A 23430-nucleotide genomic window follows, 5' to 3' on the forward strand; every position below is an offset into this window, starting at 1 on the left:
ATTTAATCAGAAAGCAACTTAAAATTCACTGTGTAAGAGTGGTCAGTGGCGCTGACAAGGGCCAAACACTAAGCAGACAGGTGGTGAATCCCGTGGTTTCAGTCTCAATGCAGCGAGGCCGCCTCAGAGGGCGTGGGGCAGACTGGGCATTCTCCCATCAGAATTTCTGGTCACTGGGATTCAACTTGTACATCAGTTCACGCATGCTACAAAAAAATAATCTTTGGACCCTTTCAATCACATGACACTGTGGAAACAGATGTTTGCCGGCACAGCCCAGGCTGCTCTTACCATGTGTGAACTAGACAGCTCTAAAGGGTCTGCTGGAAACACGTGCCAGGCCATGCTGAAACCATCACGAAGAGGAACACAGTAAACTTGAGAAAGCACTGAATTTGAAAAATAGGCTTTATTTACCCAGTGGTATTGCCTGACATCCTATGGCGTATGGGACTACAGCCGAGTTCATGAATACACACAGAACAGCAGTTCCCTCATTCCCTTGTTTTCTGGAGGAGAATCTGGGAGATGGCAGCATTTGGCTATGGATGCCAGGAGCTCTTCAGCCAGCTCCAGTGAGTCCGGGCCCTGGAGCACGGCCTCTTAACACAGCATGGTCACATGTGCAAAGACATCTGCAATAAAGTAATCTGCGCAGAACTGTCGGGAATCACACTTGCCTTCATAACCAGACATGCCACTTGGATGCGTCCTGCGGGGTGTGGGAGCCGAGGTGCACACTGAGTGGCAAGGCCTGGCAGTCTGCCTCCTTCTTGGCTCCGGATGATGCAGGGTTCTACCCTGGCAGTCTGGAGCATGCATGTCCCTGCACTGATAGAGAATAGAGACACCTTGACCTAAATACAAGACCTGTCACAAACACTGGGATTGGCTGTACATTTTCTTATTACACAAAAGGCTTAAATATATGGGTCCTCATATAGCACAAAGTGCCTGAAATTCAGAGTTATGCAAACAGTTCTTCACCCCTGAGGATTTCATCTTTATAAAGGTGAAAATACAAAACATTAAAATAATTTGCCCTTTCTCCCCATCAGAAGGAATCACATTCTCTCAGGATTCCTAAAACACACAAAATTCCAAGACAAAATTGATTTCTCCCCAAATCAACACTGAGACCGCCAATCAGTGTCAAGCTGCCGGGAGGACCCTTCCAAGGAAAGGTGCCTCTGACTGCCTGGCTCTGCCTTGTTCTACTGAGTGTTCTACTGAGAGAGACTGGAAGGAGTCCTGGCTCACAAGCCTTTGCTCCTCACTTCGATTCAGAGTTTCTTAGCTGGTTATCACAAGTGAGGAGAACACGATTTCCAGAGCTGAGGACATTCTTAGGAAAGGCCTCGTTTCCCCTTGATTGGTGACAGTCAGATGGCAAGCCTCCAGGTGCTGTCCGTCCCGTGTGTCACTGCACCGTGAGCACCTGGAGGATCAGCTGTGCTCAACACAGAGGAGCGCTGGAGTGAGGAGGCAGGAGCGTGCCCATGGCATCAGCTGAGGCAACGTGGACTAGGGTGGCCAGGAAGTCTCCACGTGCCCGGCAGTCAGACGGGGTTGTACAAGCATGCAAACACAACCGCACTCTGCTAGACGTGAAGAGCACACAGGAAGCGGCTGACGGCAGGAACCTGCAGCTGGCACTGGAGATCTCTGTACTGAGGTGAGGGGTAAGCACAGACACCGCTCACTCCTGGGAGAGGGAGGGCGGCCACACAGACATGCATGCACATGCGTGCACGCACGCGGAAACACGGAAACACACAGACACACAGACACACAGCCTCCCTGAAGCTGCCTTGTTTCTTCCAGCTTACTACTGGCCACCCAACAGCCTGCGCACTCGCCTGGCTCAGAATGTCAGCAGCTGCAGTTCTGGAACTATCTATGCGTCCTTCTCCTTTTAAGGCACAGACTGGCAGCTTTGGACACACCTGTCAGGCTCTGGGGACCACGGTGAGCAGCCAATCACAGCGAGAGCCCAGGAGCTAGGTGCTCCTCTTCGGCTGGAGGCAGGGCTGGGGGACGGCCTCTCTGTACCACTGTGTTGTGTGGTAAAGGCAGGGACACAAGAGAAGCCAGATTGGCAAAAGTGTAACTAGGAATAGGGATAATTGTACTCTGCACTTAATACATCCCTAACAAGACAGTAGTTTCCATCAGGCTGCCCAGACTCTGAGAAAGCAGGCAGAGGCTGCCATGGAGCATCCACAACTCATGAAGCGACTTCCATCCGCAAAGACAGACAGACAGACACACACACACACACACACGAACACTATGCACATACATGCACCCCCTTCCACCATGAAGGAATCTTTCAACAAGAGGCACTTGAATGATATTTGGAGAGTTCCCATGAAAAGGCCTTCCTCTCACAGTGAAGTGGGATCGACAGAACAGAACCAGGTGTTCAGGACTCCATTTCTTCTTGGTCAAGGGGCGGTGGCACAAAGCTGATGACTTCATCGTAGGTCAGGCCTGTGACCGGGAAGGAAGGGTGAGCTGTGAGAACTGAGACACTCCCTCATCCACCTTGCTACTTGCTCACGACCTGCAGCATGGATTCACATGGGAGGCTATCCCGCCACTCATTACTGCTCAGGGGCAGTCAGCACCAGGTACTGCAGTGGACAGGCCTAGCTCTGGGGGCTAACTGGAGAGCTGACCTTGTGATTTATGAAGGAATTTGACATTGGATGAAGGAGATGTGGCTCTATTCATGGCAGTTCCTAACAAGGCCAAAGGTAAGCTATAAAAACTCTTGCCCTGGCTGGGCAGTGGTGGTATACACCTTTAATCCCAGCAGAGGCAGAGGCAGGTGGATCTCTGTGAGTTCGAGACCAGCCTGGTCTACAAAAGCTAGTTCCAGGACAGGCTCCAAAGCCACGGAGAAACCCTGTCTTCAAAAACCAAAACCAACCAACCTCTTGTCCCAGCTCTATCAACTGGAACACTGAAAATGCACTGGCCCTGCTTATTCCAGAGATGCTGTCAATGCAACCACGCCCCCGAGTCTCAAAGCTCTGTCAGTGTGCAGAGCTGTACACTCTGAGAGCGCGCCTACAGACTACATCAGGGAACGTATGCACCAAAGACCATGGCTGTAAGTTTAGTGAGCTGGCAATAACCATTCACAAGGGCTTTACTGAGACAGGATCTCATGTAGCCTCGGCTGGCCTCAAACTACCTATGTATGCAGTGTGAATGACCCCGAGTACCAGAACCACAATACTAGGTGGCCATTGATGAGTTCTTATTTTTCCCAGAAAAGTTTTTTTTTGTTTGTTTTTTGTTTTTCAAGACTGCTTTTTCTGTGTAGCCCTGGCTCTGTAGACCAGGCTGGCCTCAAACTCACAGAGATCTGTCTCTGCCTCCCAAGTGCTGGGATTAAAAGTGTGCGCCACCACCATTTGGCCCCAGAAAAGACTTTTAAAAATAAGTTCTCGGGCTGGTCATGTGGTTCAGTGGTAGAATGCTTGTGGAGTATGTGTGAAGCCCAATAAGCCAGGCATGGTGGTACACATTTTTCAGCACTTAGGAGGCAAAGGTAGGTCTGGTCTACAGAGTCAGTTCCAAGAGAGACAGCCAGCCCTACAGAGAGAAACAACAAACCAAGAATAAACTGAAATCAAGCTCTTGAGCCATGCTAGCCCGCCGCTGGACCTACTTTTCCACTCATCTATTAGGAGGTCCCTGCTTTCGAAGGACTGGTCGTAAGGGTCGGCCACAGGCTCGTCATCAGGGTCGTGGTACTGAGCGAAGTAGGCATGTGCCAGGGCTTGGGCTGCCGTGATCCTCTTATCTGAGTCCAGGACGAGCATCTTCTCCAGCAGGTCCACAGCTGTCCACGAGAAGAGAACACATGACATTAGTGCCACCACCACGACAGCCAAACAAAGAATCTTCTCAGGTATCTGCTCCTGCATGCAGCCCCTTTCCTGTGTGTGCATGCATGAAGCTAGCTGGCACATTTGAAGAAAATTACTGGAGGGGCTGGAGAGATGGCTTAGTGGTTAAGAGCACAGGCTGTTATTCCAGCGGGCGGGGGTTCAATTCCCAGCACCCACATGGCAGCTCAAAACTGCTTGTAACTCTAAGATCTGATTCCCTCACACGGACATACATACGACAAAACATCAACGCATATAAAAAATAAAAATAAACTATATATGTGTGTATTATTTAAGAAAAAAAATTACTGGACTGGGCAGGTATGTATTTCCCTGAACATTCTTCATGTCCTGGGTTTGAAACCCAGGACAATAAACAAACTGTTAAAAGAAAGCGTAGAAACAAAAAATTTGGGTTGGGCGAGATTGCTCACACCTTTAATCCCAGCACTTGGGAGGCAGAGGCAGAGGCAAGAGGATCTCTGTGAGTTCGAAACCTGCCTGGTCTACATAACAAGTTCCTGGACAACCAGAGCTACATAGTGAGACCCTGTCTTACCACCCCCAAAATAACCCCTCAAAAACAAAGCAAAATATACTCCCCAAAACCAGGCTTTGAAGAAGCTTTCCTGCAATGTCAACACTACACTGTGACTACTGAACCAAACTGTATTGAAAAGGAGATTGAAGGCTAAAGCAATCTATGAGGCAGGCTGTTTGACCGAAGGCCCCCCCGCATACTATACAACAGTACATAATGTTATATACTAACAATATAAATAAATATTCATCCAGAATTTCAAGCAATTAGCAAGTTGAGGGCTTCCCAGAGGGTCACAGGAGAAAAGATACTTCTCGATAAAGATATCTGATCCGTATGAACCATAGAGTGAAAACCCGAGATCCAGAACTCGCTGTTAAAACAGCAGGGCACCCATGCCCCATGCATGGGCATCAGTCCACGTCTGACAAATTTCTCACCTTATTTCTGTGCTTCTCCTGAACTGTTTGACGATCACTAGATGACAATGTACAGCCCAAACACTGCAGCACAAAGACAGCGTCCCGCAGACCACGACACTGTCATTAACCCAAACCCAGTTCACAGCTGTCTCCTACAACTCACTTGTTCAAACCAGGATTTGCATATGGGGCTCTCTCTCTCTCTCTCTCTGGCTTTTCTGAAGCTGTCTCATCTAGTCCAGGCTGACCTTGAACTCACCCTCCTGAGCACACTGGCATATTCCAGATGTGCAAGCAGATAGCCATCACAGGTTTCCACTACTTCTCTGTGCTGATGTACCCACCCTCCCATTTTCCGATTCTTTAGATATATCAAAAATAAATAAATAAGGTCTAAACGAAGTCAGGCACACGGGGCACAAACACGTCACAGGCCGTGGTGCTCTGAACTGGTGGGCACGACAGCCACTTGCTCCACTGCCAGCGGAGCTAACGGTGACGGCATCTTGACAGCGCTTCCTTCTCTCCCCGCCTGAGTCATCTGGGAATATTTTGGCTCCTGGTGAGTATCAGTCACTTTCGATAATGGTTTCAGCATTACTGATCTTTTTCTCCCCAGTGTCATGGCCTCATTAGAGGCTGAGGTTTCTTCACAGTGGAGGGCTGTGGGTGCCAAGGAGGAGGAAAGCTTCCTGAGGACATGATCCTCTCATGTCCTCTGCTATCACAGTAACCAAGCGTCTCGCAGCCAGAACTCCAGAGTCATCCATAGGAAATACAGGCTTTGAGGGTGCAGAGGAGACAGGAAATATGCAGATGCTCAGACTTGTGAGCCTATACTTTAGAGAGGGGCTGGGATGTAGCCTGTAGAGTGCTTGCCAAGTGTGCACAAGGTTTTTGATTCCAAACCAGCAGTGCATACACAGAGTATGGTGGTGCACACTGGAACCCAGCACTTGGGAGAGGAAGCAGAGGACCAGAAAACAGGCCACATGACACTGTCTTCAACAATACTGAAGCACTAGGAGAACTGCCTAGATATTCTTCTCATGGTCTTCCACAAATCTGTTGATTTTATACTGAACACAAATGGGTGGGTGCCTGCCACACTATGGTAAAAAGTTACACATCCTCAGGACCAATGCACTTAGATGAGGACAAGGTCAGAAGAAAGAAAAAGACTTCTCAGGGATTGTGGCAGACAATGAAGTTCTCAGTTATGCTTTGTTCAGGAACAGCAGTGATGCGAAGCCAGTGTCTGACCACAGGGCAGCTAATGTATCACTGGTATGCAGCCAGCTAGCACGTTGGAGACGCTAGTGATCGGTCACAGCGTGTTCCCCCTGACATAAACACTTGGCAATGGGCTGTGAGGCACGTTTGGATATGAGAAGGCTGTGCAAGTCTGGACTGACTCCTGGTAGCTGGTTCTTTTCAGTGTTTAAGTGGGGACACCTATCAGGATGTGTGTGACTTCAGTCCTTTTGAGGCAGACAAGAGGGAGTCAAACAGGCACTGATGCATCTGAAATGTGGGGTGCTGGGGTGGACTCATTTTCCATCCCCCTAACATCCTGGAGACCTTACAGATCACAGACCTCTACCTGGATGCTGCAGCTAAAGCACATCACGGAGGACCAATGAGACCATGTCACGAAGGACCAATGAGACCATGTCACGAAGGACCAATGAGAACATGTCACGGAGGACCAATGAGAACATGTCACAGAACACCAATGAGAACATGTCAAGGAGGACCAACGAGAACATGTCACGGAGGCTACAAAGCCAACCCAACCCCTCTGCACCCTGCACACCCAAGGCCTGACTGATGTAGCTTAGGCTGGACTCACTCCTCCAAGAGTCCGGGCATCTCTCCTGCCACAGAGAGTGCACAGCCCACTGCACAGTGGCTATGGATGGCATTCCTGTATGGGAAATAGCTTCTGAACCCACTGCCCTGGCCCCCAGCTCTCTGGAGGCAACAGCTGACTCTGGTCCACTCTGGTGCAAGGCTTCTGGAGGCCTCAGAAAGTAACATGACCCACACAGAAGCGCGAAGTGCGTGCCGTGATCTTTAAAAGCAGCCTGCAGTAATATCTGCAGGAATGTGAGGAGGCCAAGGACACTAGCTGCCACACCCACTCACTCCCTTCCCACTGTAGCGAGTCTGTGGTCTGGCCTTCTGTGTCTACTACTGCCCACTACAGTGTCCCCGAGTAAGGAACTAGCGCCTCAGCAGCTGCTGGAATCACCTAAAGTACATATTAGCCCCATCTTTAAGGAATAGTAACTGGAGTTTTGGCTAAGGCATATCTTTTTTTTTAAAAAAAAGATTTATTTATTTTTATTTTATATGCACGTATGTCTGTGTGAGGGTGCCAGATCACCTGGAACAGGAGTACAGACAGTTGTGAGCTATCATGTGGGTGCTGGGAATTGAACCCAGGTCCTCTATAAGAGCAGCCAGTGCTCTTAAATGCTGACCTATCTCTCCAACCCCCGGGAAGACACATTCTTAGCTACCACTGTCACTTCCGTTTGCCAGGGGATCCTAGAGGTGATGGGGGCAAGAAGGAATTGAGCTGAAGTCTGAGACGGCAAATTAACTCTGCAGAGGCAGCTGGTTAGGTCCAGAAGGGCAGAGAGAAGAGCAAAGAGTCTGTGAGAGTGGGGCAACAGGATGTGGGCACTAAGCATGGCCCGCCTCTACGTTCTGCCCTCAGCTGGGCCCCAGCTGCCACCAGCAGCTGTGAGGATCAATGTCTGCTTCTAGTCTCCTACCTTCTTCCTACAGTTTTCCAGTGTCTGCTACACGCATCCTTTCTCCCTCCATATTCGGTGACCCATTGTATGATTCTTCTTTAAATGTGACAGCATAAGCAGACAGTAACAGCCATATTTATTAAGATCCAAAAGACATTTACAGAACAAAATTTCAAGTCCCCAAATGAACGAGATCAACTTACCCAGGGGGTTGGCGCCAATAAACACATTTGCAAAGTTCATCTTCGGCATCTGGGCCAGGGACTGAATGTAGTTTCTTGCCTGTAAAAACATGGACTCTCAGAATGACTGTGTTCGGTACTGTTATTGCTCTCGGAATGTCAGCAGCCCAGTGCGGATCACTATCTCAGCGGTTCTTCTAGCCCCTCAGCTCCTCGATTTGAGACCACTGACTGTATTCCTGCTGTCCACCCACAGCTGTTTCACGGGGACGAGACTGCTGACCAATCAACTACCCTTCATTAGTTTTCTCATCACAGATAGGGTCGGAGGTTTGAAGAGAACCGAGACTTCTAAGAAGTGGTCTTTTCCTGGACTGTCTTCCTAGTCAGCTACATCTGGAAGAGGAGCTGGTACTGCAGCAGAGACTAACTTGTAGTCATAGCAACAGACACATGGCTGTCATCCCTTCCTACATAGCCATGCAGACTGGAAGAAGGAATTGAAGAGAGAGATAGAGACCCATCTCCCCCAGAGAAGCCGTCCTTCAGTGCAGACAAGGAGAGTGTTCAGACAGGGCTGAAATGCAAACAGTGCTGCCATGATGGTTTGTTTGTTTGCTAACCTGGTTCCCCAAAATACCAAGGGCCTGTGAGAAGTACCCCAGTCACCTCTGACTACAAATTGGAGATAGGGTAATGATTATGAACTGGTCAAGAACCGGATTCTATCTGAGTGCTCATATTTAATATGGACTACTTGTGTCTTTAAAAAACACAGCAATCCATTAGCAGGAGGTGTTTCACGCCTGTGATGAAGCTGTAGCACATACTAACTACACACACCAACAAAGACACACAGGGCCTCAAGGACAAGATTCAGAAAACCAAACACCAATGAACATTATTTTGTACTTACAAGCCTACACTATCTCACTGCCACAGTCTGCATGACATTTCATCCCAAATGCCAGTACCCTGGCAGCACACAGCCAGTCACTGCCGCAGCAGTCCTCGGGGCACATGCAAGCATTTGGTGACATCAGAAACTGCTGGTTAGACACAGACATTACAACGAGAAGGTGGCCTCTGAGTTAGACCTCCCTGAATGTGCTGTTTGTTCTCACCTCATGGCTTGGCATCCTGTTAATGAGATAAGCAGGGGGTGTCCCCGTCAGACGCATTATCTGCTGAAGCTGGTTAATATCTTAGACGCCTAGTCAAGGGTATTGTTAAACACACAGTGCAAAAATCAACTCTAGCTGTGTTTTTGTTTTTAAAGTCTAAAAGCCATCCCCAAAGAAAACAGCTCTATTTCCCATCTGCCCCAGCTCAGAGTCTAAGGTACGTGCTAAAACATTTTTTTTTAGATTTATTTATTTATTATGCATACAATGTTCTGTCTGTATGCTTGCTGGCCAGAAGAGGGCACCAGATCTCATTACAGATGGCTGCGAGCCACCAGGTGGTTGCTGGGAATTGAACTTAGGAACTCTGGAAGAGCAGTCAGTGCTCTTAACCTCTGAGCCATCTCTCCAGCCCCCAAAACTTTTTTTTTTTTTTTTTTTGGAGAATGGCAGGTACTATTAGGCACCTAGCCAGTGAGTAGCCATGCAGACACGAAAACTAGCTTTTCCCTAAGTGTCAACTTTACTTTAAATAGTTCAAGTTTCCTGGAAGCAGAACGCTCCTTGATCCAGGATGTTAGCCAGAGAACTGTTTTGAAGTACCAACAGTTAAAACCTGTCTGCCACAATGGCAAAGACGGAATATGGGGACAATAGTGACTAAACGCGGGAAACTGGAAGATCTACTAGGCCCACCCGGGAAGAGACTGGGTGCTGGGGACACAGGTTCTCTAGGAGTCACACCCCAAGTTGAGACAGGAGAGTGGGTGTTGAGCTATGCCAAGTCTCAAAAACACTGGCAATGTTACATTTAAGATGCATGCCACAGCTGAGCGGTGGTGGTGCAGGCCTTTAATCCCAGCACTCGGGAGGCAGAGGCAGGCGGATCTCTGTGAGTCTGAGGCCAGTCTGGTCTACAAAGTGAGTTCTAGGACAGCCAGGGCTACACAGAGAGACCCTGTCTCAAAAAAAAAAAAACAAACCCAACAACATGCCACAAACACATAGGTAGGCAAAGAAGGGTACATTACGAAGCTGATGGCAAAAGCAAAACAGAAGGCACAGGCTGGTACCAGCACACCACAATTACGCCATACCTACAGTGAGTGAACAACACATTAGCGTCAATGAACAGAATGTTCAAAGCGCCGTGTTTATCTGGCGGGGAAAGCTTTACTCACTGCACTTCTACAGTGTTTGTGCGTGGCGGTAAGGGCAGGTCACACACACCACTCATGCGTGCAGGTCAGGGGCCTCTAGGTTGTAGGAGTCAATTTTCTTCTCCCACCGTGCGGGTCCTAAGAATCAGTTTACCAGCTATAAGTTACAGCTCCTAAAATCTAAGAGCCCACTGCCAGTGTATCACACACTCCCTCTCAAAACAGAAGTGATGACGGCATTTAAATCTTAACATGGTTTAGTGAGTTTCCTTTCTACTCCCTTAAGTATCAAGTTCATCCTTCAACTGACGTCTCATCTTTAATAAACACCAAGCCAAATAATAGCACTTCATCATGGCTCCTCTGAATGCCGCTTCCGCATTAGCTCGAGTGTGCCAAACGCTGTTTGACGTCAGGTTACTGTTAATATAACTGCCCTTCTCACTGAGCCCAAAGACGGGCTGGTCCCTCTGACCAGACTCTAGACTTACCCTCCAGCAAACTACATTCTGAACAATACTCTGCATGCTTAGAGAAAGAATAAACAGGGCCTCAGAGTGAACCAGCCAGGGCAGGATTCAGTTAGGTCTCATACACCCAAGTCCTGCCAACTCTTTCCTTGGGAATCACATGTACAAGATCTGGCTTTGTCTGCTTTTGTGAAACAGGATCAGACACCCCTGCCCCTGCTGCCCCCCTATCTAAGGATCAGAAAGACTTCTAAAGGGCTTTGCTTTCTTTTTTTTTTCTTTTGAGACAGGGTTTCTCTGTGGCTTTGGAGTCTGTCCTGGAACTAGCTCTTGTAGACCAGGCTGGCCTCGAACTCACAGAGATCCGCCTGCCTCTGTGATTAAAGGTGTGTGCCACCACTGCCCGGCTAGGGCTTTGCTTTCTTAATATTGTGGTTTATTCCTTCTCTGGTTAATCTAGGTGCCAGGCCAAGTCAGTTCTGCCCTCGGGCCTCCATCATGACTATTTAACCCATCCCGACATTCTGCTACTCAGGTCCTATGTGCCTGTCTTGCTGGCGTCACTGTTCCATTCTTCCTGGGAGGAATGAAGTATCTATAGCATTCTGTTGACTGCGAGTCTTCACTAACGTCTTTCATTTTTCAATTTTCTCAGTAATTTTACTCACCTGGCTTTTTCCCCACCTGTACTTAGGCACTTTGTGCTCTTCACCCTTATGAGCTTCTGGGAAAGAAACCCATGGTCTTGTTGATGTAACTAAGCTACAACTCAACACCTGGCTTCTTTGCATAGCCCTGGCTGTCCTGGAATTCAACTCTATAGACCAGGCTGGCCTCAAACTTGGAGATCCACCTGCCTCTGCCTCCCTGAGTGCTGGGATTTAAGGTGTGTGCCATCATTGCCTTTTTTTTTTTTTTTAATAATGTCTTACAAATTAGCCTAGGCTAGCCTCAAAGTTGCTATGTAGCCTAGGCCACTTTCAAACTCCTCAATCCCTCTGCCTCTGCCTAAGTGCTGGGGTTACAAGCTTATACCATCACACCTGGCATCATGTGCTTTGAGATTCAAAAGTACTGGGTGGTGTCATCAACATTAAATCAACCTTGCCAAAACTTTTAAACATGTAGATTACCCTGATCCACTCATGACAGTTATGTAGGCTAAAAGCTCCTTTCTCATTACTATGTTTAACAGAATATTATTGAGAGGATGCTTACTTTGGTACCTGATTTAATCTTGCCCAGGGCTGCAGTAGAACTGTTGAAATGTATGATGTCCATTTCATGTTAAGATAAAGACATCTCATTACTAGGCCACGTGTACAGCATTGTTTCTTAAACAGAGATGATGGGTTAGTGGTGGTACATATTACCTCTCACATAGGTGTGTTCCAGAACCTACAGCAAGCAGCACACACCTACAAGGCAGACGGTGGTGGGAAGAGGACATCTCAACACCATCCTCTATCTAGCCGGACTCCTTCCCAAGCCCCACCCTGCCCCATGTCCTCTTACCAGTCTTTTTTTTTTTTGAGACAGAGTTTCTCTGTAACAGTCCTGGCTCCGGCTGTCCTGGAACTTGCTCTGTTGACAAGGCTGCCCTTGAACTCACAGAGATCCACCTACCTCTGTCTCCTAAGTGTTGGGATTAAAGGCGTGCACCACCACCACCACCACCACCTGGCGTCCAGCCACTCTTTTAACACGCTAACACAAACCCCACAGCCCTTCCTTTCTAAAGGCCCCTCGTAGCTTTGGCTCTCCGGCTAGGGCCCACCCTCTGACAGTGACTTTCACACTGATGTGCAAGTGCAGGAAGATGAGCTCCCATTCCCAGAGCACCTGGGACCCGCTGCCTCTGCCCAGTGACTCAAGGTGTGAGTCAGGCAGTCACGGCTTCTGTGTCTTCACTTCCTTATCTTAACAAGCAAAGGATGCACTATGACGTGTCTAGCACACCATTTTACACACTCAGAACAGAAACTCAAAGCTGTTCTGAGCTCCACGACCCTTTATATCACATACTGGGTCCTGACCTTCCCAGACGAGGTGATATGTTACTGTCTGCTTCCTGTTACCCAACTGGGCAGAGGGCCCCTGTACTGGGAAGTGGTGGGAGGACCTAGGAGGGCACAGCTGGGGCTTGGCTCCTCAGTTTATTTCCATAAGAGGGAATGAGGGGCTTTCCTAGCTTCCTCAAAATTTCTGGCCTCAGAAAGCAACCAACAGTTTAAAAAAAAATTGCTAAAGCAAACTGGAGTCACCTTCTTAGGGCCTCCATAGGTCACTGTATTGACCAAGGTACCTAGAGGAGCTCAGAGCCGTCTGCAGATTGTCAGGAGTGGAGCAAGCTTCTCTGTGTGGTCTGGGGGTGGGTGGGTGGGTGGGGGACAGGAGCCCCATGAGAAGGCTCCCTGCACAGGACGAGCCCCTCAAGGGAAGTAAAGAAGCAGGTGACCCCCCCAGAGATGATGTCAGACTAGCACATGGTAAGTGCTCAGAGATTATAGACTCTCAACAGAAAGCAGAAAGAGCCTTTGACCATGTGGTCAATCTCAGAGAGAAGCGAGAGCTCAGAAGTAGACAGATTTCCCATTAATCTCTTAGCATGAACTGGAATCTCAACTCTCAGTTTTATTAGCATACAACTGCCCCAAAGGGGTTCCCATGATCTTAAGTCCACACCCAGATAAAGATAGAATAAAACACACTCATGCATGCAAGCAGGCACATGCAGGCTCACATGTGTGCATATACATGCACAGAGCACACACACTCACAAACATTCAAAGGTCAAAGTGCAGAATGACGGAAGGCAAGTGGCTCCCAAAAGGGCAGTAATTACAATCAAGGCATTAACTCACAGACTCTGAGGAGATTTTCTTCAGAAGCTCAGCCCCTGGGGTTCCAACGAGTCTTAAAATGAGTTTCAACTGATCAATATCTAATGGTGGACTATAAAGGAAAATGTCGGGACAAAATAAAAGTGGAAAAACAAAAACAATGAACAAAATGAAACAGAACAAACAAACAAAACATCCCAACAATGAAAATTAAAACCCCCAAACAAGATCAACATGGTGAAAGAGCCTAGGTGGAAGGAAGGTTTCTGCAGGCTGCACTTCCAGGACACACTCCTCCTGTACAAAGATTCAAAAGTGCTGCCACACACACATCTGTCAATATCACACAGCAGAAGTAAAGCCACTGGGGTTGGGCTTTAGACAGCAGAGGAAAACAAGCCGTGCTACGCAGCCCATGGTCCAGCCTACATCTCCATCTCATTTCTACCAAGGTACCAGGAGGCAGCTAAGCAGGGAGTGCTAGCAAGCAGAGGGCTGCAGAGAACAGCAGCAGAGCACACAGCTATGTGGTCTATTTCTGACTATTCCCCTAAGGCTTGACCTAGTCAGTTTGCAATCTGACAGACAGTTGGGAGACCTGCTCTGATCCCAAAGCCCGCCCTCTTGAGAGTGCCTCTGAACACCTCCCCCTTCCCCTACGAGGCAGAGCACTAGGAACAGCCAGCTGGCAGAGGGAACACACTATGGTTTCTATCAAGAGTGGCCCAATAAATTTGAGTACACCGGGCTTCAACCTTATCAATGTGAAGGAATACAAAGGTTTAGCTAATGTCACATGTAATGTTTTAAGCACAAAGACAAAGGGCCCATATTCATTCTGGCATTCAGCACTTTGCTGTCTACTCAGAACAAATGTGCATGTATCCACCAGAAGATCAAACACTCCACTTGTTCACTGCCTTTAGTCAGAGGAAAAACACCTTGAAATGGCCTTTAGTATTTTCTGTGAGCATCTAAATAGCTTATTCAGATCTATGCCAATGACCAGGATCTGCATGACTGTATCCTTTCTCCACGTGCCAGTCTAAACGCCCCCTCCCAACCTCCTGACACCCCTTACTCTTTGAGCACTGTCTGTGTGCTTGTGCCTCGTCCCTTCAGCAAGTGCACAGGCAGGCAAGGCCAGGCGTGTAAGATATCTATCCCTGGTTACTTTCTCAGGTGGGAAGCAGCTCTTGTTCATTTTGCAGGTTATGCAGCCCAGGCTGGCTTTGAACTCAGGATCCTTCTGCTTCACCCCCGCCCCCAAGTGTTGGGATGACAGATGTACGCCATCACCCACATTCTATACCTAATTTCTAGATTATTATCTAGTACATAAAAGGTACAAACAACACTTAAAGTGCAGACAGAGTAGATGACAATATTCTTGATTTGGTTTTCATAGAGGTAAGACAGCATAACTTAATAAGAACAGCTCTGCAAACCACAGCACAGCTGCCTAGTTATTGGAACTGCTTATGCAATAAGATGGCATCTTGCCTTAAAAAAAAATCTGCTTAAAAAGAAGATTCTAGAAAGATGACAGTAAGGCGCGACCTGTTGCTTGTTTCATACATGAAGCTTTCCTGGAGTGCAACAAGGCTGTGTATTTGCTGTTTGCACACTGGTTCACAGCTCACAAGCGTACAACGGTCACTGAGCTGGCCCTTTAAGAGATAAACCAACACACCCAGCAACTGCATCCTACAGAAAACTGAAGGCAAACCAGAAGCAAGGCCACCCACATAAGATATTTCTCAAGGTAGAGAATGGTTTAAAAAACCAAAACCAAAACCAAACAAAACAACCCTGCCACTGCAAATATAAACATAAGCTCTAAGTGAAGCTTAAGGCAGGTGTGTCCAGGTGGGGACAGAGGGAGGGTGCGATGTGCACTGGTCACTCGGGGTAGACAGGAGGATCTTCCTTGAAGACAGAGCCACCTGGTTTCCATAAATCCAGCTCCACTCACACCTCGACCTCCCAGGAGCATGCGATCTGAGTAGCTGCTGCAAGATGACACGTGCAACAGGAGGAAACAGATCCTTCCAGCCCCTGGCAGCTGGTTTTGCGGTGTATGCCTCAGAACTCTGCGAAGTGGCTGAGGAGTACGGGTCTCCAGTCTGGCTTGTATCCTAGCTGCTCTGAGGAGCAGCGGCCTTTCTGACAAGGGAGCTCACTCAGCAGCAGGCAAGCGCTCCACGCCTTCTCCCTGTCTGCAGGTGCGAGCACTCCAGGGTGAAAGCCCTAAGTGACTCAGCAGCTTCGCACTCATGCCCCTCTGTGAAACGTCACTACACTTTTTCTGCCTGTCTCAAACTACTATTCTGGAATGGAGTCAAGGCTTCAACTCACAGCCAACATCCAGGCACTTCTAAGCCTCTTTATGCTTGTTATGAAGGACAGACTTTACTCCCCGCCATGAAGCATTTTCTCCTCTTCCTGACCCTTCTATGTTTTGTTCAAACAGGAAGTCTTTCTGGAAATGCTTATTTGAGACTGGCCTCAAACTCACTATGTAGCCAAGGTGACCTAAACCAAGTCTCCTCCCTCCACTCCAGGACTGGGGTTACCAGAACGTACATAGCAGTTATCTGGAGTCCTAATTTACGCTTGGTTTTTCTCCCCAGTAATTTTTCTATACCTCTATTAAACATTCCACCTTGTTTTTCCACCAGAGGAAGATTTCCGTTCAAGTCACTGCCATCTCTTCTTGCCAGCCCAGCCTGACCACTCTGGTTTAGAGGGCAGGGTGGCATCATCTATCTCCCCTTGCCTGGAGCAGCTGGCCTGACAAATGCTGGCTGATCCGGAGACTTGCAATATGCTTTTCTTTCTTTTATTGTTGATTTTTCAAGACAGGGTTTCTCTGTGTAGCCCTGTCTTTCCAGGAACTCACACTGTAGACCAGGCTGGCCTAGATCTGCCTGCCTCTGGGATATGCCAGCATGTGTCACCACTGCCCAGCTATGCTTTTCAACTTGACTCACTGCCCTATTCTCAAAGCCCACAACAACACATTCTATGCAGTTTATACAAAAAGAAACAAAGTAGTAAGAAGCTTGCTGCTTTCAGAGTCTAAAGCGCACCCCATGAGCACAGCGCCCAGTGTGGAGGAAGTGGCTGCAGCACAGCCTGGGAGCTGGAAGGCAGTAAACACATTATAAAAGAAACCGCCTTAGCAGCTGAAAGCTGTTGGGCAAAGCACGCAAACACCACCGCTGCCACCACTGCCACCACCAATGCTAACACTACTACCTACGGCAAAGCTGCCAACCGGCTTACACCTCAGAGCACAGTGACACTCACTGCAGTCTGCCATTCCCACAGTGGGCTGCCCCTCGCAACTGTGCAGCCCTTCTTCCCCTGCACAGAAGCTATGTTTACTGTCAGTTTAAAATATGTTCCAATTAGGGTGACAATACCAAAATTTTAACTCATAAATTTCCTGAGTCTTTCTATAAAAATATGAAGAAAAAGACAATTTAGGCCCAAGGTTACTTTTGAAATCAATTCTCTGTTAACAGAAGCCAAAGGCAGAATATCCAGGTAAGGGGAAAGGATAATAATTTGAAAATTAATGTAACTCAAGCTGACCTCAAACTCACAGAAATCCCCTTGCCTCAGCCTCCCAGGTGCTGGGTCCTCATGCCGAGCTCAACAAGTCTCCGGGAGGGAAGTCAGTCCTTCTAATGATGGGACAGGACAGGAGAGGAGAGGACAGGCTCCAGTGGAACCCACCTGCTCCCTTCTCTTCTGGATTATGGACATAGTCAAATTTCACTAGCACACACACAAATATTTCCTAAGGGTTTGGACAAACATGAGACATCTGCTCTTTTCTAGGAAAATACATTTTCAAGGACAAAGAGCAAACAACAAACTCTGCAGATGTGTCAGAGTTCCACAGTAGCCTGGAACGGGGCATAGCAAAGGCTTATTTATCTGGGGACAAACTCACAGCAAGGGTGGACATCCAGTCCTCTCTCTGCACTGGGAACTGGAACTGAACCAGCAAAAAAAGGGCCGCACGCACTTTTAGTCTGCACTTACAGTACATGAGACCACGCCCAAAGTGAGCAAATACCTTAAAGGATATTGAGTTCCCACAACAACTCTCACAAAATACTTTTCTTCTTCAACATACACTTGTTTTTTTCTTTTTTCTTTCTTGAGACAGGGTTCCACCATGAGCACTGGCTGGCTTGGAACATGTTAGAGCAGGCTAACTTCAAACTCAGATCTGCCTGCCTCTACCTCCCAAATGCTGGGCTTAAAGGTATGTGACTACCATGCCTGCCGTCGGACACTTTTTTTTTTTAATTCAAGTATTTGTGTCTGTGTGCAGACAGGTCAAAAGATCTGTAGTTATAGGCAGTTGTAAGATGCCTGACATGGGTGCGGGAAACTAATTCCCTCCCTCTTCAAGAGTGGCTGGTATGGAGGCTCTTAACCACCGAGCCATCTCTCCAGCCCTAAATAAGATACTTGCCTTCAATGTTTGAGGAAGAACTGTGGAGATGCAGCTCAGTGGTACAGTATCTGCCTAGCATTTATAAGTCCCTCCCTGAGTTTAAGGAAAGAAAAAAATGAGAAAAATAAAGAAACTCAACAATGGAAAGCAATGGACAAGATATGATATGATAGATACTCTAGTGGGTTTGCTTAACTACCCACATTTCGTCATCTGGGTGGAGCAGACACGGGGTTCATAGGACTATTGTCCTGTATGTCTGCAATGTCCCTCTGCATGCTTGGGGAAGAAGAAAGGACCGACACTGCACTGCGACTGACCTGATACACGGAGGACATTACATAGGTCAGAGCAGCAACAGCAGCCCAGCACCGCTCATGCGCATCCTTTTGTTAATCTTTACTTTCATGTGCACGAGCTTTGCCTGTGTGCAGATGTGCATGCCTGGTGCCCACAGAGACCAAAAGACACCGGACCCCTGAGACTGGAGTTACAGATGATTGTGAACCATCATGCTGGGATTTGAGCATGGGTCCTTTGGAAAGCCAGTCAATGCTCCTAGCGACTGAGTCATCTCTCAAGAGCACAGTTTACATCTTAAGAGTAACATGGCCATTATAATGGGGGGAGGGGCTTTTATGCACAAAGGAAATTTATCTGATTATATAGGAAAGAAAAATAACGAGCTGTTGGTGGTTTGAAGGAAAATGGCTCCCACTGGAAGTGGCACTGTTAGGAGGTGTGGCTTTACTGGAATAGGTGTGGCCTTGTTGAAGGAAGCATGCTACTGTGGACTGGGCTTTGAGGTCTCCTATGCTCAAGCTAGGCCAAATATGGCACAGGGTTCACAACCTGCTGCCTCTGGATCAAGATGCAGGCCTCAGCTCCAGCACCATGTCTGCCTGCATACTGTTATATATCACCATGATGATAATGGACTAAATCTCTGAAATGCTAAGCGAGCCTCAATTAAATGTTTTCCTTTATAAGAGCAGCTGTGCCTCTTCACAGCAATAAAACCCTAAGACACAAGCCAAGGCTGTAATCACTGGTAGATAATGGATACACATAAGGAAAAGGCTACACATTTCCCCGCTCTTAGGCTGAATGAGGTACTGGCACCAATGACTCCAATACCTAACACTCACAGATTTCAAAATTGGTGGCATCTGGGAAAGGTTAGGATTCCACTTGGCAAGACAGTCTACAGTCTCCCTCTTTTGCTCTAAGTCCTGTTGGCTGAACTCACTTGATACAGAGTCAGGCAAGCTTCTAGAGAAGGGCTTACTCTTTACACAACTACTATGAACACTCTTATTAAGCCAGATGGAAGTGTCTTCTAGAGTCACAAGCATAGTAGTTAGAGGCAAGGACTGTCCAACATCATGAATTTAATTAGTGCTGTTAAGTTAAAAAGTTTAAAATTGTTGAGGTTAATTTTGTTAATGGAAATTTTATCACAATGGGAGTAAATTAGTGAATTTTACATTATATACACTTTCCCACAAAAATCAAATCAGTCATCAAGTAACATACACCACAGGCTTGTGACAACACCCATATAACAGATCCCAAAGGCACAGTGACTGAGAGAAGCAAACCACAAACCCATAGGAGACTGAACCCAGCAGAGAGGCAGCCTGCACACTGTTTCATCAAGGAGCCCCTCAAATCTCAGGCCTTCGAGGCCAGCTGCTGTGGAGTCAGCATGATCTCCAGAGGCCTTGGGAAGAACTCTAGAAATCAGAACAAGGCAGTGAGGAGAACCTGACTCATCAAGACCTTAAGAAAAATGGAAGAGGTCTGCTAAGCCTGCTTAGTTCACTCCGTTAAACTAAACCCAAGTAGGTTAACTCCTATTATACTCAAGCCACCAGCCTGGCAGAGCTGCCCAGAGATGGGACTCAGCTGGAAAAGTGCTTGTCAGGCACACCGAGTTCTAGTTTCTAGAACCAGCACAGCAAGAAAACTACAGTTCCAGGTCTATCACTGGAGGCTCAGGGTGCTGGCAGCTGAGCTCCAAAGGGCTTGGTCAGCCCTGAGCACCAGGCACAGGCAGCTGGTATTTAGGAGCTGGTAAAAGGAGCACTGTGAGGTTGAGGCTGCTGGAGATGCACAGTGAGTTCTAGGTCAGCATGGGCTACAAACTAAGACCGGCTCAAACAAAATTCCATGCAGAGAAGACAAAAAAATCACCAGAGACCCCCCCTAACCACTGTAGGTTCAGGCTACAAAGTGTAAACTCATCCAAAACATCCCTAAAAAAAAAGAGCACCTCCAGAACCCCTGCCCACTAAGGGCCACTTAGGAAGTGTCTTCCCAGGAATCAGTCAGTGCTGAGCTACTCACAGGTCACTGCAGCCATGCTCCAGAAAGAAAGAAAAGCGAGCTACTGCCCAAGTTGGCAATGAACCTTGGTGTCACTCACATGATACTGGTTTTTGAGACATGCAGAATCCAAGGACAGGGTGGCCGAAGTATCCACCAGACTTCCAAAGGAAGTCTGGGAAGCTTGGCTATGTACGCTGGGGCTGGATTTCCTGTGAGTGGCCCGAGAGCATGACTCATGAAGCTGTGAGGGTGAAGCTGATGATGCAAGAGGTCCAGGAAACACAAGTACCCAGAATGTGGACCGTGACAGCTACAGGCAGTGAGCCAAGAGAGAGGCCATATGGATACACCCAACAAGGTCATAGGAGCTGGGCTGCTCAAGCCCTTTGGAACTCAGCTCACACCACCCTGGCTCTCTAATGACGGACCTGAACTATGGAATTTTAATGCTGTGTTTCATGTTGCTTTGGTCTGGTCCTTCCTTACCTTTGGATCAGACTGTTTATGCCACTGAATACTGGAAGTATATAATCTGTTTTTAACAGGGGCTAACAGCTCAGAGTTTGCCTTGCACTTCTGAGACTCAAGAGGACCTGGACTCTTGGATGTGGTCTGAATGCATTTTGCTCTATAAGATGAATATGGCCGGGGGCTGGAGAGATGGCTCAGCGGTTAAGAGCATTGCCTGCTCTTCCAAAGGACCTGAGTTCAATTCCCAGCTACCCACATGGTGGCTCACAACCATCTGTAATGGGGTCTGATGCCCTCTTCTGGCCTGCAGGCATACACATAGAAAGAATATTGTATCCATAATAAATAAATAAATAAATAAATAAATAAATAAATATTTTAAAAAAAAAGATGAATATGGCCTTTAGAGGCTAGGGCTAGGATGTTAAGTGCCTCCTGCTGAAGGTCTGGTCCCTGGTTGGCGATGCTATTTTGGTGCCAGAAACACTAGGAGGTGGGGCCTGGTGGGAGGAAGTAGGTCATTGGGAATCTGTCCTATTTTGTCCCTGGCTTCTTTCTTCTCCCATCTCCTCTCTGTTTCCTGGTTCTTGGCTACCATGAAGTGAGCAGACTCCTCTGCTTTGTGTTCCCGCTACCACGATGCTCAGTCTCACCATGGACTGAGACTTCTGAGTCCATGAGCCAAAATAAATCTTCCTTTCTTTAAATCCTCTCTCAGGTATCTGTGGTCATGGCAAGTGGCTGACATAGTCATAGTGAAGATGCTGCTAGCACTCCCTGGTGGCTCACAATCACCTTCTGGACTTTACACTAATGTCATGTTATGGTTAAGGAAACTGAGAAACACCAAGCTTGGGAAACTTGATCAAAGTCACATAATTCGAAGTAAAAGGGCTTAAATCTAAATTCCAGGGTCTGGGCCCCTAACCCATGAATATTTGGACTACAAAAGTGAGGAACTGAGAGGTCCCCTACAGATGTTGCTGTCTGTCTGCCTATAAAGGTATGTATGTCTAGGACTAGCCAAAGCGGAGCTGGAGAGACACAGGAGGAAAGAGACCAGAGGGCAGCGTCAGGGCAGGCTCAGAGAACAGCAGAAGGGTCCTCTCTGCCTGGACCGTAACAGATGTAAACCAAAATCCCACGGGAAGGAAGATGTTCTAGGTGCTGATGTCCCAGAGAGTGACAGGGTGAGCTGAGCAACAGGGTGAGCTGAGCACGGGGAGGCTGGACTCTGGTCCAGTAGCACCCAGAGGAGCTGAGGTTCCGCTTCACAAAGACATTGTCCAGAAGAAACAGCCAGGACAGCACGTGAGTTCACAGACTCGGGTGTGGCAGGTCATCTAGCCCTGCAGCTAGATGAAGCCCGGGTTGCTGTGTCGTTTCTAAGAGCCCAACCAAAATCACTTCCAGGCTATGACAGGCTGTGCAGAAACGCTTCCTGAGGACTGATTTTAAGCTTGTGTTTTAACATTCTTATCTAAACATTCTCCCCAGGCAGAGTTGGAGAGAGGTCTCAAACCATATTTGGCGATATTATTACTAGGTCACAGAACACATGCCCAGCAGATAGAAAGGGTGATTGGTGCCCAGAACCCAGATGGTGCGGAGTATGAGACTCAAGTGGGGCTGGCTCTAACCAGGGACGATGTTGTGTGGAAAACAAAATCACAACAGGAGACTCTCTCCTCTTGCTTCTACTGCTTGTTGTTCAACAAAAAGGACAAGAGTCAGCAGGCATGTCAGAACAGGGCCACAGGCTTTTTAGTGTAAGCAAATGTGAGAACATGATCCCTCTGAGCTCTAGGTGCTGGGCACGCTTGCTAAGGGTTTGCAGAAGACTAAACTCATTCATAAGGACAGGCTGCAAAAAGACGACAGCTAAGTTTTAAGCTTGTTTGCTTGGCAAGGTGAGCTATTCAACAAGAGGACGGACCTCCAAAGCAACACCTGAGCCTTCCTCAAAAATGAGTAAGGGAAACACACATCTACAACAGCCGAACACAGATGAGAAGCAGGGCAAAAACGTGGTAAAGGATACGGTCTGTACCAGGAAACAGCGTTCTTCCGGTCAACAGCTCAGCCATGATGCAGCCCACGGACCAAATATCCACTGGAATAGTAATGAGAACACAAGCACAGACATGGTTTCTATTCATGTTCATGGCCACAGATTGGACTCAAACTGGGAGTGAAAGATTCAAATCAACACTTAAGACACCTGACGTTCAACAATCATTTTTTTTATAGAAATAAATAAGCTTATTAAAACTGTCACCCAATAAAGGGCTCCACAGGTCGTGTAAGTTAGCATATAATTAAGATAAACAAAATATCTCACAAAAGGGCACTTTCCTTACTGGTGAATGCTGGACCTCCCGGGAATACTGAGTTGTCAGCCCACTCTCCACTGGTAAAGACCCAGCATGAGTCATCTGCAAACCATGTTAGCAGCACCCCTCCCCCATCTGGGTCAGGTCTGGGCAGGTGACTGGAGCAGCACCTGTCTGGTTGTAGTGCATCCAGTTCAGCATGATCTCAGGAGCCCTGTACCACCTGGTAGCCACGTAGCCTGTCATTTCATCATCAGTATGCCGAGCCAGTCCAAAATCCAGAATCTAAGGGCAAGAGCAGAGATCAGGCATGGGAGCAGGCAAGTTCTGCTACCTTATGACAAAGAAAATGGTATTTCTCTCATTCCATGGGCTTTGCCAACCTGACTCAAGATACACGGCAAAC

At 47.7% G+C, this 23430-nt stretch overlaps 1 protein-coding gene across 3 annotated transcripts in view; it reads right to left on the reverse strand.

Annotated features, from left to right (window-relative positions):
- Positions 1-215: 215 nt before the first annotated feature.
- Mapk14 (mitogen-activated protein kinase 14) overlaps positions 216-23430 on the reverse strand; it is a 61981-nt gene continuing 38766 nt past the window's right edge. The window contains exons 7-12 of one of the 3 annotated variants that reach the window (XM_057794412.1): positions 23195-23309; positions 22733-22804; positions 8940-9019; positions 7837-7915; positions 3683-3856; positions 216-2493 (exon numbers count right to left, since the gene is read on the reverse strand). In XM_057794412.1, coding sequence (XP_057650395.1) covers positions 2426-2493; positions 3683-3856; positions 7837-7915; positions 8940-9019; positions 22733-22804; positions 23195-23309 — 588 coding nt within the window. In that variant the 3' untranslated portion in view covers positions 216-2425. Of the gene's footprint in view, positions 2494-3682; positions 3857-7836; positions 7916-8939; positions 9020-13433; positions 13514-22732; positions 22805-23194; positions 23310-23430 lie in introns of those variants that run through there. The other 2 variants (XM_057794411.1, XM_057794413.1) reach the window with 2 other exon arrangements.

The sequence above is a fragment of the Chionomys nivalis genome, chromosome 19 (genome assembly GCF_950005125.1).
Source record: "Chionomys nivalis chromosome 19, mChiNiv1.1, whole genome shotgun sequence".
Taxonomy (NCBI): domain Eukaryota; kingdom Metazoa; phylum Chordata; class Mammalia; order Rodentia; family Cricetidae; genus Chionomys; species Chionomys nivalis.